Source organism: Leptonotus elevatus, chromosome 1 (genome assembly GCF_054856555.1).
Source record: "Leptonotus elevatus isolate MCC_2025b chromosome 1, RoL_Lele_1.0, whole genome shotgun sequence".
Classification (NCBI taxonomy): domain Eukaryota; kingdom Metazoa; phylum Chordata; class Actinopteri; order Syngnathiformes; family Syngnathidae; genus Leptonotus; species Leptonotus elevatus.
The window spans coordinates 22,208,883-22,222,774 of record NC_141239.1 but is presented as its reverse complement, the minus strand read 5'-3'; the positions used below and the strand labels follow the sequence as shown (position 1 = coordinate 22,222,774).

The 13,892-nt window shown below is 43.0% G+C and overlaps 1 protein-coding gene across 1 annotated transcript in view; it reads left to right on the top strand.

Moving 5' to 3' along the window:
* The window catches only part of pth1r (parathyroid hormone 1 receptor), a 79,845-nt gene that overhangs the window by 62,801 nt on the left and 3,152 nt on the right, over positions 1-13,892 (top strand). The window contains exons 6-12 of the mRNA XM_086090415.1: positions 7,010-7,196; positions 10,821-10,974; positions 11,206-11,266; positions 11,506-11,572; positions 11,705-11,799; positions 12,147-12,288; positions 13,783-13,824. Coding sequence (XP_085946541.1) covers positions 7,010-7,196; positions 10,821-10,974; positions 11,206-11,266; positions 11,506-11,572; positions 11,705-11,799; positions 12,147-12,288; positions 13,783-13,824 — 748 coding nt within the window. The remainder of the gene's footprint in view (positions 1-7,009; positions 7,197-10,820; positions 10,975-11,205; positions 11,267-11,505; positions 11,573-11,704; positions 11,800-12,146; positions 12,289-13,782; positions 13,825-13,892) is intronic.

The window sequence follows — 13,892 nt, the reverse complement described above, 5'->3', positions numbered from 1 at the left end:
CTTGATGTCACTCAAATTACCTATTTTCAAAAGGTGATTACTAAAGAACCCAATATTCTGTTTGCCTGGCACTCATTTGGCAGTAAAATAGTTCATTACAGTTTTAGTCATCTGATTGTATTATAGTTTTAATCCCATTTTAGTCGGCGAAAATAATAAGCAAATTTAGTCGGCGAAATTGACAATTTAGCATACATATTAACTTTTATAACTTTTATACAGACTAATTGTCAGTCAATTTAGTTATCATCATTATCTTCATGAATGGCTTCTATTTTAGTTTTCGTCGTTCGTCTACAAAAAAATGTGTGACGATATATGCCGAAAAAATTGTTGTTGACGAAATTAGCACTGGCTAGCAGCTTGAGAAGTACATACTGTATAGAAACATACAAAAAAAAAAAAAAAAGACTCTTAGACTACTAAAGTTCAAGACTGAAATCCATTATACTTTGAAACATGTCGTTTTTTTCAGCTTGTTGTTTTTAGGACACAAGCGTCAAAGCATTTGACACAAATACTTCTTCGAGCCGACATCTTGAAATATGTCTCATAACTTCATGGATGGGGAATAGATTCTTGTCAGAATCTGTTGCCATTGTCGTCAATACTCGCTGGTCCACATTGCTCCATGTCGCAGCTGTTGATTTTTTCCCTTTATGAGTCTCCAAGCTCTCAATCATCAATCAACATCTCAGCTCAGCTTGATTTGACCTCTTTCTATTTACGTCTTCTTCTTTTTTTTTACACCTTGACGTCAATAACAAGCTTTTTTTTTCAAAAGCGAAGAATAGAAAGTGCAAAATATCTGGTTTTCCGTAGGGTGTAGCTAAATGTCAGAAAAAAATAAATACTCAAGGTACCAAGGTATGAAAAAAGTACTTGTGTGTTACTTCACTACTGATTACATTCATGTACTGCTGGCTGCTTTGTGTCAAGGCAAATTATGCAAGAAGTACTGTACTGTATGAAATGCTATCTTTGACTTTCAACTGACTTTGAGGCTGCTCGTGCTTCTTCAATACTAATACTAATAAATGGGTGCTGTGCGGGTTACAATCTATGTGTGACCGGTGCTTCTTTCTCTATTCAAAGGCACAAAATCAGCAGCATTTTGAATATAATCAAAGCTGCGAGCGGCGGTGAACGTACCCCATTTTTCATGGTGGATCCTAGAAATGTTCATGAACACAACGACATGGCACATATGGCGTGTGTAAAAAAAAAAAAGTAGCCCATTAGGATACGTGGAACCCAGGGGCAGCAGATATAATGAAAACAGCAAAGGCCCCGGAATTGAACCCTGTGGAACACCAAACGTCCGTGAATTCAAATTACACGTCCGACCACTTTCTTTTTTTGCCCGACAAGTGTTCTAACATAGAATTCTTAATGAATAGATTAGGGATAGACCTATAATCTGCGCCGATATTGGGCATTTTGACGGATATCGGTATCGGCCTCTTTTTATTTTTTATTATCTGGCGGCCGATAAAAGGTCAATCTAAAAACATTTTAATCTCTGGGAACTATTTCTTTAAATTGTCAGTTAACTTTATCAGAGATGCTGCTGACCCCGGGAACCTTCTGAACCTTTTGTTTTTGTTCAACTATCAAACGATAAAGAGCTATGTTTAAGTTTCCATGTAACTTTTTAAGACGTACTGATTACCTTTGGAGATTTCTGAACATTTTGTTAGAAATTGAAAAGGATTGTATATTTTCTAAGATAAATGTCTACATTTTGAAAAGTCAGAAAAAGTGTTCAATAGACGTGCTTTAAGACATTACAAAGTCTAGATTGGCATTTGTATTTCTTTTTTTTTTTTTTCTTCTTTTTTTCTTTTTTTTCTTTTCTTTTTTTTCTTTCTTTAAGAGCTCAGTATTGTTCATTCGGAAATGTCATCATCATTGCTCTTTTTTTTTTTTTTAATATATATATATATTTATATATATATACACATATATACATACATATATACATATATACATACATACATACATACATTATTTTTTTTTTTGTGTGTGTGGGTGAGTATGTGTATGTGCGTGCGTGCGTGCGTGCGTGCGTGCGTGTGTGTATTTGTTAGCTCACCAGAAAACCTATTAGAAAAAAAATCTCATACCGTTCACCTAAATCGAACACCAGGAGACCCGAGGGGACCGAAGAAAACCAAGGAAGGTGAAATCTAGCACCGACCAGACACCCCCCACCAGAACTCCTCCCCAGCCCAAGAAACATCCAGACCCCAACAAATCCAAAAAACATAAAATCAGGGAGGCCTCAAGAGACCAACGGAGAGACCGAGAAAAGGAAGGAAGGACAGACGAAGCCGCGTGAGATCCGAGACACCAGCCTCCACCGATTCAATAACCTGAGGAGGAAACAGATTGTGTCTGAGTTTCGGTAGATGCTGGTGTGGTGGATCTGGCATGCATGAAAATCTCCACCAAAGAGGGGAGCCGTCGACCCCCGCCGGAACAGAGCAAGCGCAACACCTCAGGGCCCCCCAGGCCGCGGCAGCGCCAAAGGACGACCCCCGGGCCCCACCAGGGCCACCGGCCGGAGAGCAAACCCAGGAGCAGGAGCGCCCCCCGCCCCAACACGGCCCGCGCCCCCGGCCCAACGCAGCAGGACGGGGCACTGCAGGCCCACCAGGCACCCCACCGGCCCCCAAACCCCGCCCCCCCCCCACAACCCCCCGCCCCCCATCCACCCCCGCCACCCACCCCAACCCAGCCCCAACCGCCCCCATGCCCCCAATCCCCCAGACACCCCCACCCCCAGCACCCCCCACCCCGCAACCCCCACCACCGCCCCCCCCCAACAAAGCCGCCCCCCCCGACCCCACCCCAACCAACCGGCAGCCCCCCAACCCCCGACCCCCAGCCCCCGGGGACCACCCGCACCCAGGCACCGGCGCCGAAGAGGGGCCGGACAGCGGAGCGGAGAGGGCAGCCGCGCCCACCCCACCCCCCGCCGTGTGGAAGGACGGAACACCGGGGGCAGAAGGGGGAGATGGGGGCACCGGAGGGCGGCCGACACCCCCGAACCCCAGGCCCAGCGGGGGAAGGCCCCGGTCGTCACCCCAGCGTTCTTTGTGAAAATTAACCCCTGTTACTGAGTCCGCCAGCTCGCGGACTGGCGAACTCTACCCCTAAACCGTGAATGTGACCCCACCCAGTGTATATACAAGTGTGTGTGTGTGGTGCATTAAAATTAGGAGCAGGTGAACCGGAGCCGATGGAAATGATATTCCCACGCTCCGATCCACCCGCCACCCAAGCATGTTGCTGAGTGTACGTGGTGCATTAAAAAAAATAGATAGGGCGGGGGGGGGGGGGCGCTTGGCGACACGGACAGGGGACCGCAGCACTGCTCTATACTGCGGCCCCCAACCGATGGCACCCCCACAAGCCCCCCCCCCACCCACAAGTTGTGTGGTGTATTAAAATTGGAGGGGAGTTGTAGGGTGAAGACGGTGTTTCCACCCTACCCCACCCCCCAAAGTGTGTTATGTGCCTTATATGTCTATAAAAGTGTATTGTGCAAACCTAGTGTAGTGAGTTAAGAGGTGTGACCAGCGGGGCCCCCCCCCAACCGGGCGGGGGCAGGAGGCGCACCGGCCCACCAAGCCCCCACCCACCCCACCAGGACCCCGGCGGGCATATGGGACCCGTCCGGCGGGGCGATAGGGCTCGCCCCCCGGATACTGGGTCCCGCCCGAGGTGTCAGGACGCCCACTGGAGCGGGGCGGGCACGACACCAAACCCCAGCCACCCCCGCCGGCCCCCATAGCACCGAGACCCGGGCCATGGATGGAGCCCCCGGCCCAGGGGAGGGGAAGGAAGGCGTACCGGGGAAGGGGAAGGGAGGAGGGAAGGGGACGACAAGAAGGGCAGGGGGCAGCGGCAGGGACGCAAGGAGAGGGGGAGAGGAGGAGGAAGGGCGACGAGGGAGAGGGGACAGGGAGGCGGAGGACGGGCGGGGAGAGGCGAGGAGGGAGAGGCAGCAAGGGGGAGGAAGGGGGAGGGGAGAGGGAACCACCGGGCACCCCGGCGGCCCACAGGCCCCGAACCGCGTCGCCGGGCCCAGAGCGACGGACCGCGCCGGAACGGCGCCGCCCCCGACACCAGGGAAAGCCCCGCAACGCAGCACCCCCCAAGAGACCCAGGGAACGGCCAAGACGCAGCCGCCACCCAGCAGCCAACAGAGGGGCAGACCCGCCCACTCCCCGCCAGGGGGGACAGCACCCACAGAATTAACCCACTGGCATGCCGTGAATCCGAATATCAACCCCTGGTGCCCATCGGAGGTGAATCCGCTCGATCCCGCTGGCAGAAGCCGGGTTCCTGACTATGGAAACACAACCATTAGTTACAAATTGCCTAATACAGAAACATCAATGCCAGTTATAACGCTGCTGTGGCTCTCGCTAACAGGCAGAATTAAAATCCAAGTTTAGGTTAAAAAATTCTATATACGTAGACCATGTTTCTTTAAATTTTGACATTTGGTTTTTATTTGAGGCAGATATTTTTTCCATTAAAATATGATTTATGAGGAGGTTAGACCATTGGTCGATATTCAAAGTTTGTTTATTTTTCCAGTTAACAAGAATTGTTTTTTTTGCGATAGTAAGGGCTACAAGTATAGATTGAAATTGTTTATGTGGTAAGTCAATTGTTGTTAAGTCACCTAGCAAACACAAGTTTGGAGAGAACGGTATCCTACAGTCCAAGACAGCGGAAAGTTTTTCTAAGACTTTAGTCCAGAAACATATAACCGGAGTACATAACCATAAAGCATGAAAATAAGTGTCTGTAGTGTTTTGTAAACACTGGAGACAAATGTCGGAGTCTGAGAGTCCATTTTCTTCATCATATATTGAGTAATGTATGTTCTGTGAATAATTTTATATTGGATAAGTTGTAAATTTGTGTGTTTTGTCATTTTAAAAACATTTTCACAAACTTGAATCCAAAAGACAGATTCCGGAGCTATAGACAAGTCTGTTTCCCATTTTGAGATGGGTAAAGACGTTTTATCAGTATATGAAAGTAACTTATATATTTTTGAGAGTTTTTTTGTTGTTGTCGGAGAAAGCTTGGTAATATCTTTAGCTAAAACAGGCGGTTGGAGCGTACCCTGGAGTGTTGGAATTTGTTTCTTTATCATACTTTTAACTTGCAAATAATGTAAAAAGTTTCCGTTTTTTATTTTATATTTTTGGAGCAAGGATGTATATGGTATAAACATATTATCTGAGAAGAGATGGTGGAGATGTGTAATTCCTTTCTGCTCCCACACATTCAAATAAAACGATTGGTTGTTAATTTGAAAGTCGGGGTTATGCCATAGGGGAGAAAGCCCGCTGGGCTCCACTTGGGCTTTTGTCATTTCTAGTGCCTTCCACCAGGCAGTCAGGGTGGCGGAAATCATTGGATTTTTAAAGCAGTTATGGCGCTTAATCGATGTTGTAATAAAGAGTAAATCTAGGAGTCTGAGGTTATTACAATCCTTCTGTTCTAGTTCCAGCCAACAGTTAGTATCTCTATTGGGTTGTGCCCATAAAATAATATATTGTAGCTGGTTGGCTATATAATAGTGCATAAAATTTGGTGCCTCTAGACCTCCTTTGGATTTATTTTTCTGAAGAGTAGATAGACTAATCTTTGCTTCTTTTTTTTTTCCAGTAAAATTTTGTAACGGCTGAGTCCAACAACTGGAACCAGTTAGCCGTAGGTTTAAATGGAATCATTGAGAAAAAATAGTTTATTTTGGGTAAAACTTTCATTTTAATAGTGGCTATTCGTCCTATTAGAGAAATAGGAAGATTATTCCAGCGCTCCAAGTCACTATAAATGCTATCCAGAAGTGGCATTTGTATTTCAAAAAATGTGGACGCCAATATTTTCCCCACTTTTCCCCCGAAAAAGAATATCGGCTCCAAAAATCGGTCATCGGCCTTCTTGACTGCTAACAATCGGCATCGATATCGACCCTGAAAAAACACATGTCGGCATATCTCTAGAATAGAAAACACATTTTCTTCTCAGATGATGATGATAAGGAGCTCTTACATGCTCGCATTCAGTCTGCTGATGTTTTTCATGGCCTGTTCGTGCACTTTTGGAACGAAGCGGGCAACAGGACGTGTCAGGAATCGACACTCTGTTTGCTAATGTTTCCACACGAGCCGTCAGAAGACTTCAGCGTCGCTCCCCGCTGGCACAGGGCAATATGTACAAGGGCCAAATGAGTTGAATAAATTCTCCCAAGGGCCCATCTGACATTCCGGCTTGGCCGTTCCAGAAGCATGCCTCAACTCAAAACACGTCAGCTCGGAGACACCGGCGCTCCCCAAATGTTTTCCCAAGCAGGGACAGAAGCTATTTCACGTTAATGTGCGAATTTCTCACCTGGGAAATGCGGGATAGATTCGTTGTCGCACAGCGCTTGCAATCAATAGGCCGCCTTGTCAAATCTCGAGCTCATTAAATGGGCAAAGAAATATTAGATTGCATTGGGATTAGCGATATTGACACGGGAGTTGACGTCGACGCACGGTTACAATAATGCACGACCTCGCCGCAGTTAATGTGCAGGCAATTTACGGGCAAATTCAATCAATTAATCTCTGGGGCATATGCTTGCTATTTCAAATAGTTGGAGGTTTACCGCATCACAAAGCATTCTGGGATCAGAAAAAAATCCTAAATGAATGAAAATGATTATTAATAATTATTCCACTTGATAATATTTAAAAAAAATAATAATAATAATTATCATCACAGTTGATAATATATGTAGAAATGATGACCCGTTATCATAACCCGCCAAAGATGTTTTGATGAAATTTCAATGCATTAAAAATGGACCGTTCATTTATCTATTTATTTTGATCAGCCCTGCTTTGATAAAACTGCCAGGAATGCGTTGCCGCCAGCTGATCAATAAGAAGGATTACTGTCAGATGTGAAGAGCCACCATTTTGTGTGTTCTCAGGCGCCTGCACTGCACCAGAAACTACATCCACATGCACCTCTTCGTGTCCTACATGCTGAGAGCGGTGAGCATCTTCGTCAAGGATGTCGTGCTCTACTCGGGATCCGCCTTGGAGGACGTGGAGCGCGTCACGGTGGAAGAGCTCAAATCCATCACGGAGGCTCCCCCAGCCAACAAAGCGCATTTTGTAAGTGCAGAAAAAAAACACATACGCGCTGGCCTCCACTTTGCACGTCTTGCTAATCTAATTATTATTATTTTTAATTATAAATCCTTCAGTAAGTGTAAACATCTTATTTCTTAGACCTCATTGTTCACAAGACTGCTGACCCCCTGTTGCTCACCAAAACAGCAGCATCTACGGAGGCATAAAAATTGTCTCTTAGATGATCTGTGACTTTTGTAAAGTCCTGAAATTTGCTCTGCTAAGTCTTAAAGGTGACTGTGTATATATATATATATATATATATATATATATATATATATATATATATATATATATATATATATATATATATATATATCACACCGCAGAGTTGCTTGCAAAAATGTTGGAGTCCAATTTTTGTAGCCGTATTTTTTTAAAGTTGTTATTCCTCAGCACTGTACACATGTTTCGAGTGAGGTGTGAAGCATTGAGCCTGCGCAAAAGGAAGTGTTGAGTCTCTTTTTTGCAACGTCTCACCCTGGCTTTTCCAGGGTCGGAGCAAATAAACGCCGCTTTTTTGTCCTGGTGCCAAGCATTTACTCGAGGCTGGCGCTGCTTGGCTCCCCGCACCCGCCCAACCAGCCCCCCCCCCCCCCCCCCGTCCAAAACGACACTTTAAACTGTGTGCTTTTCATGCATGCGTGAATATGCAAGCTAATAATCTGCCTAATGCCTTCAGTAGATTTTCTCCGTCACAAAAAAAGGTATTCAACGTGAAACTACTTTGAGAATCGTTCTCCCAGCTGATGCGACAATTAAAATCGTAAATAAATAAATTTTGATACAAATCTTACAAGTTTACTGATTAGTATTTTCTAAATTTGAATTTTTAAAAAATCGCAATAATCAATTTATAGATCTGTATCGAATCGTGACCTATGAATCGTGATATGAATCGAATTGCCAGGTGCTAGACAATTCGCATCCCTACTGAGCGGCGAATACTTGCGAACTTGCTGAATTTATTTATTTTTGTCAGGGTTTGTAAAATGTTGCAAAAAATTGCAAAGGTGATAACAGACCATTTTTATTGTTGCAAAGACATTTTTGAACATATTCAGACAATTTTTCACTGTCTGCGAACATCTTTGGGAACCTTTTACGAACCCTGACGAAAAGGTTCGCAAGCGTTCGTCGCTCGGTGATCTTAAGAGATCAATTTAAAACTGGGTTAACTTCACGGAACTTTTTATTTGTGGATTTATTTAAAATTTCCCTTCATGAAAGATGCTGCCGAAACTGGGAACGCCCTGTACTTTTTATTTTTGTTCACAATTTTAAACCAAATTGGTAAATGAAAATTTTTGTTATGGTTTTGTTAAAATGTTTAAAGAATTGAATTTAATTTAAGAATTTGTCTATCCTCTATATGGTTAAACTTTTAACAAATATGCTCAAAGGCTGTTTTCTGTTTCATTTAAATATCGGCGCAAAATATCGGTTATCGGCATCCTTGGCCGATAATAATGATTCGTATCGTATCGGCCCTGGAAAAGACATGGGTTCATCACTAATAAGAATGTTACTAGTAGAAAAAAAGACAATGTTTAGAAGTCATTATAGCTTTTAAATATAAAAAATTAAGTTAAGTTCACTCATTATTAGCCACAATCCTGCTCAAAATTAAAACACTGGGTGAAACCACAGATCTCCACGTTATAAAATGGGATATCTGCAACGAAAGAGGTCACACAGATTGTTTTACAACAAAATGTAACCATTGTTTATAATTACACATGCACCTGCTGATGAAATAGTGAAGCTTACGGCAAAAAAGTATGCGAGCGGCACACGTACCTCACCGGTTCTTTTGTGAGCTGAAGTGAGCCCGGTCGTCAAGTATATCGGCAATTTTAGTTTTGCTACGCGCTGCTACGGCAGCACTTCCAAATCTGGGCACGCTGAACTCCTTCACACTGAGTGAGTGCAGTGTGAAAAGGGGTTAAGAATTGTTGGGCACTTGGAGCGTAAATGCAGCAACCTACGATCCCCAATGCAAAACAATTTTTCGAATCCGCTTCCACGTGAACGGAACCAACGCAGCAGCCCGGAAGATGACAGCGGACAATAAAGAGGAGGCGTCGGTAATCAGCGACGAGAGGCCTCTAATAACACGGCTTCGTGACAGCTAAGCAACAAGCCGCGAGGGCGAGCACAACTGGAGCAGAATCGATGGCTGGCCAAATCAGGCTGCCTCTCCTGAGACAGCCTCTCATTCTGTCATGACAACTGCACATCATCTGCTCAAATCGTATATAAGCAGACACAATGGCAATTGTTTCCGTATTCTAGTTGTTACGCAACGTGTGGTTGAATCTTTAGTGCATCTGCGCACTCTCGCATTGATGACTACATTGAAAAATTATTGTATTATTCCTCTCAAAAGTGAGTCTTATTCTCTCCGTGTGCTGACGTTATCGGATTGCGTGTTGCCTATTTGTGTTCCCACGCGTGTTTTCCTGTGTGAGGGTGTGCGCCTGCCCTCATTTAAGGCGGTTCAGGTAACACCTTTGCACAAAATACCTTGAGTGGAGTCAGAGGCAAAGCTCGGGTTATTTGTTCCGATCTTGTTACCTGGCTTTTTATGTCATGTGAACGAAAAGCTCCTATTTCAAGCGGACCTTGGAATCCTGAGGGAACGAAGCCCTTAATCCCAACCGGCCTCGCCATTTCAACGGCTTATGCTTGCTGTTGTGTACGTTTTTCAGTGGAGCGCTGAACCCCGCCCAAGATCAACCCAGAACACTTTTGGGGGGGAAAAGATACGGAAAGCAGTACGGTTGTTGGCCGATATTTTACGCTTTATGAAAAATTGGTGAATGTCTTAATTTGCCGAATCAATCAATACATCATTGATCAATTTATCATTAATCGGCTCTGCAAAATAATTGAAAAAAATTACTTATATTCAATGTTTATTAGTGTTTTGGGAAAAATGTTACTACACACACACACACACATTTATATATATATATATATATATATATATATATATATATATATATATATATATATATATATATTAGGGGTGGGAATTTGAACGTCTCACGATTCAATTCCGATTTTTGGGTGTGCGATTCCATTCAGAATCGATTTTCGATTAAGAATGATTTTTGATTCAAAATGATTTGATCGACTGATTTTTGCTTCAATTTATAGATGTTCAAAGAATCGTAATGATCTATCGCGGCACTTTTATCACTCAAAAGAATGGCTCCACGCTGCAAAAAAAAATAATTATTTATTGGAATAACTTGATCGTCACTTTTTCCTTCTACTCTCTAATGTGGCTACAACTTAACAGTGTATCAGACCGCGTGGAACCACACTGCCCCTAAGTGGCCAAAACGGGCACAACATGAACAGCGCTCCCAATAAAGGCACACACAAACAACGGGAAGACAGTATAAAATAATTTAAATAAAATAGATTTTAAATGTCCCAAAATCTGAATCGTACTAAATGAGAATCGCGATTCTAATGAGAATCGATTTTGGCACACCCCTAATATATATATATATATATATATACAATTTATTAAAATGTAGTTGCATGTTAGCGTAAAACGTGTTTGACGCTTGGACTCCCGCTCTCTGCGTGCAGATTGGCTGCAAGGCGGCTGTGACTCTTTTCATGTACTTCCTGGCGACCAACTACTTCTGGATCCTGGTGGAGGGTCTGTACCTGCACAGCCTCATCTTCATGACCTTCTTCTCGGACCGGAAATATCTTTGGGGCTTCACTCTGATCGGATGGGGTGAGTCGACGCGATGACCGTACCCGTCATCTTGATTATATCTCGTCACGTCGCCGCCTTCGATGCGGGCTTCGCGACACCTGCATTGTACACACTGTGCGTATTGATAACAGAAGCACAGCGCATACAATGTGGATGCCGCGTTGGCCCATCTTCGTCGGGGAAGAACAAACCAGCAGGGCGTCCGCACGGAGGGCTTTTTATTCCTAATGAGAATATTTGATTTGGCAGGTGTGCCGGCCATGTTTGTGAGCGTTTGGGCGACAGTGAGGGCCACATTTGCCGACACGGAGTGAGTGCATCTTGCTTTTCTAATTCAGTTTGTCACATCTTCGAGTTGACTTTTCATTAAGTGAACAAAATGGAGCCGACATTTAAACTTGAGTTGACTATTGATCGATTGATTGTAAAAGAGCGATGAAGATTGCTTAAAGAAATGTTCCAACACTTGAAGACAGCAGAACGTTGCTTATCTTGGATCACATTATTTATTTCATGCTTATCCCACTTTTGTTGTTTATCTTTTCACAGGTGCTGGGACTTAAGTGCGGGCAATTTGAAATGGATTTATCAAGTGCCTATACTTGCAGCTGTGGTGGTAAGTGCACACGTTCCATTGGATGCGGGGCCCCCCCCCCCCCAAACCGCTGTGAAGAAAATCGCTTGCACCGGCTCTATTACAGCTTGTGGGGAATTAAAACCCGCTCATTATGTGTTTACCTTTTGGCAGGTCAATTTTGTCTTATTTTTAAACATCATCAGAGTCTTAGCAACCAAGCTGCGGGAGACCAATGCAGGAAGATGTGACACGAGACAGCAGTACAGGTATGTGATGATGTTTTTTGTTTTTTTCAACCTTCCCAATATGCTCAAATTAGTTACATTTTATTTAGTTAAAAAAGTAGCAGGAGCCCCAGAATTTAACCCTGTGGAACGCCATATGTTCCGTTATACACGTGAATTCATATTGCACATTCAATATATATATACATTAGTTAGGATTAGGATTAAAACTCAGCATCAGTACCTTGGCCCATTTTTGGCACAGCCAAAACACTCTCGAACCTCGACCTAATTCTCCATAAACGGCAAGAAATCAACAAGCGATGTTATTAAAAAAAATGCAAATGTTTCTTTTTTGTCGTTTTCAAACCTTTTTCCTCCCGTTGCAGAAAACTGCTGAAGTCCACGCTGGTGCTGATGCCGCTGTTTGGCGTGCATTACATCATATTCAATGCCATGCCCTACACGGAAGTTTCCGGCATCCCCTGGCAGATTCAGATGCACTACGAGATGCTCTTCAACTCCTTCCAGGTACCATGCTTCCCACAAAATGTGGAAAAGGCCCAAAAATACCACAATAAGTTGAGCCAAGTACCCGCTAACCACACTGGGAAAAAATACGTTTGATTTACATTTGAAAAAATGTGAACGTAGGTTGTACACAATAAAATCATCTTATGCCAAGATAAATATTGAACATAAGCAAAATCTGATTCCTGTATACCTTAAAGTGTCAGGGATGTTGTGGGACAGATTTTAATTATTAATATTCCTTGAAACCGAGCATTTCATCATTTTTTTATTACGCGCCAAAAATCTTCCCAGCGATCACAGCAGCCAAATTGGATCGGACATTGTAGAGTCATGTTGTTACCGGCGTGCATGTTTTTCTCCTCCTGATTTGTCTCGCTTTTCGAATAATTTTCATTATGTCATCTCGTTGCATTGACGGTTTTTGGTCAAACCAATGGGAGGATGGCGTGACCCTGTTTCGGTTCTCCAGGGGCGTGCTCAGGGTTGGGGAATCCAGGTCCGGAAAGTAAAAAACCCTTTACCGGTTTGGTTTTAGCCACTGGTGCTTCGACTCAACTGGCAGGTAAATGAGCTAGTCTCATAACTGTTTCAGGGTTTTTACTTTCTGGACATGAATTCCCGAACCCTGGAAATGTTTTTACGCAAAAAAGATGGAGGCATGGAATAGCCTAGTGGTCTGCAACCTGCGGCTCTGGAGCCACATCTGGCTCTTTAGTCCCTCTCCTGTGGCCCTCTGTGGATCTCGAAAAAAAATTAGTAGAAGTTAATATTTATTTTTAGATCAAATATCATTTTTCTGAATTAATGACTTTGATTTTTTTTAAGAATAATTAAATACTCGAAAAAATTTCAGTTTGTAAGTTGTCAGAATTATTTTTTTTAATTACGTAAAAACTTCCAAAAACTAAAGTGACCATAAAATGTCCATGAAAATGACAAAAAATGTCAGGCAGTAACCATAAAATGTCCCAAAACAAAAGAAGAAATCCTGAAAATTACCATAATATATAAATAAAATTGCACACACAAAAATAGACAGAAAATTGAAAGAAAAAAAGCATAAAAATGTCCCCAAAATAGCCATAAAATGTTCAAAAAAGGAAGAAGGCAGAAAATGACCATATGTCCATAAAATTTCCAAAAATGTCACAAATTTGGCAAAAGGCAGAAAAGTCTTGAAATGTATGTAAAACAAAATATGAAAAATTACAACCAAAAATAAATAAATAAATAAAAACAACGGAAGAGGAAAGGCAGAAGAAAATAAATGTTGATGTATTGGATGCTGCTCTTCATATTTTTGTGTTATGGTGCAGCTCTAATAAGCTCTTGAGCCCTCCAACTGCCTTCAACCTATCCAAAGCCAATCTTCAAACTAATCTGTGTAGTCAAAATAATTAACCTAACCTTGCGTAAAAGTAAGTTAACCGGACTTGATGGTGTTCCTTGCGATTTTTCAAAAATAAAATTTGTGCTTTTTTTCTGTTCAAGGGCTTCCTTGTCGCCATCATATACTGCTTTTGCAACGGAGAGGTAAATAGTCCAACCAAACATGAACATCTCCTGCCAAATTCCTCAAATGCCTCTAAATGCACCGCCAT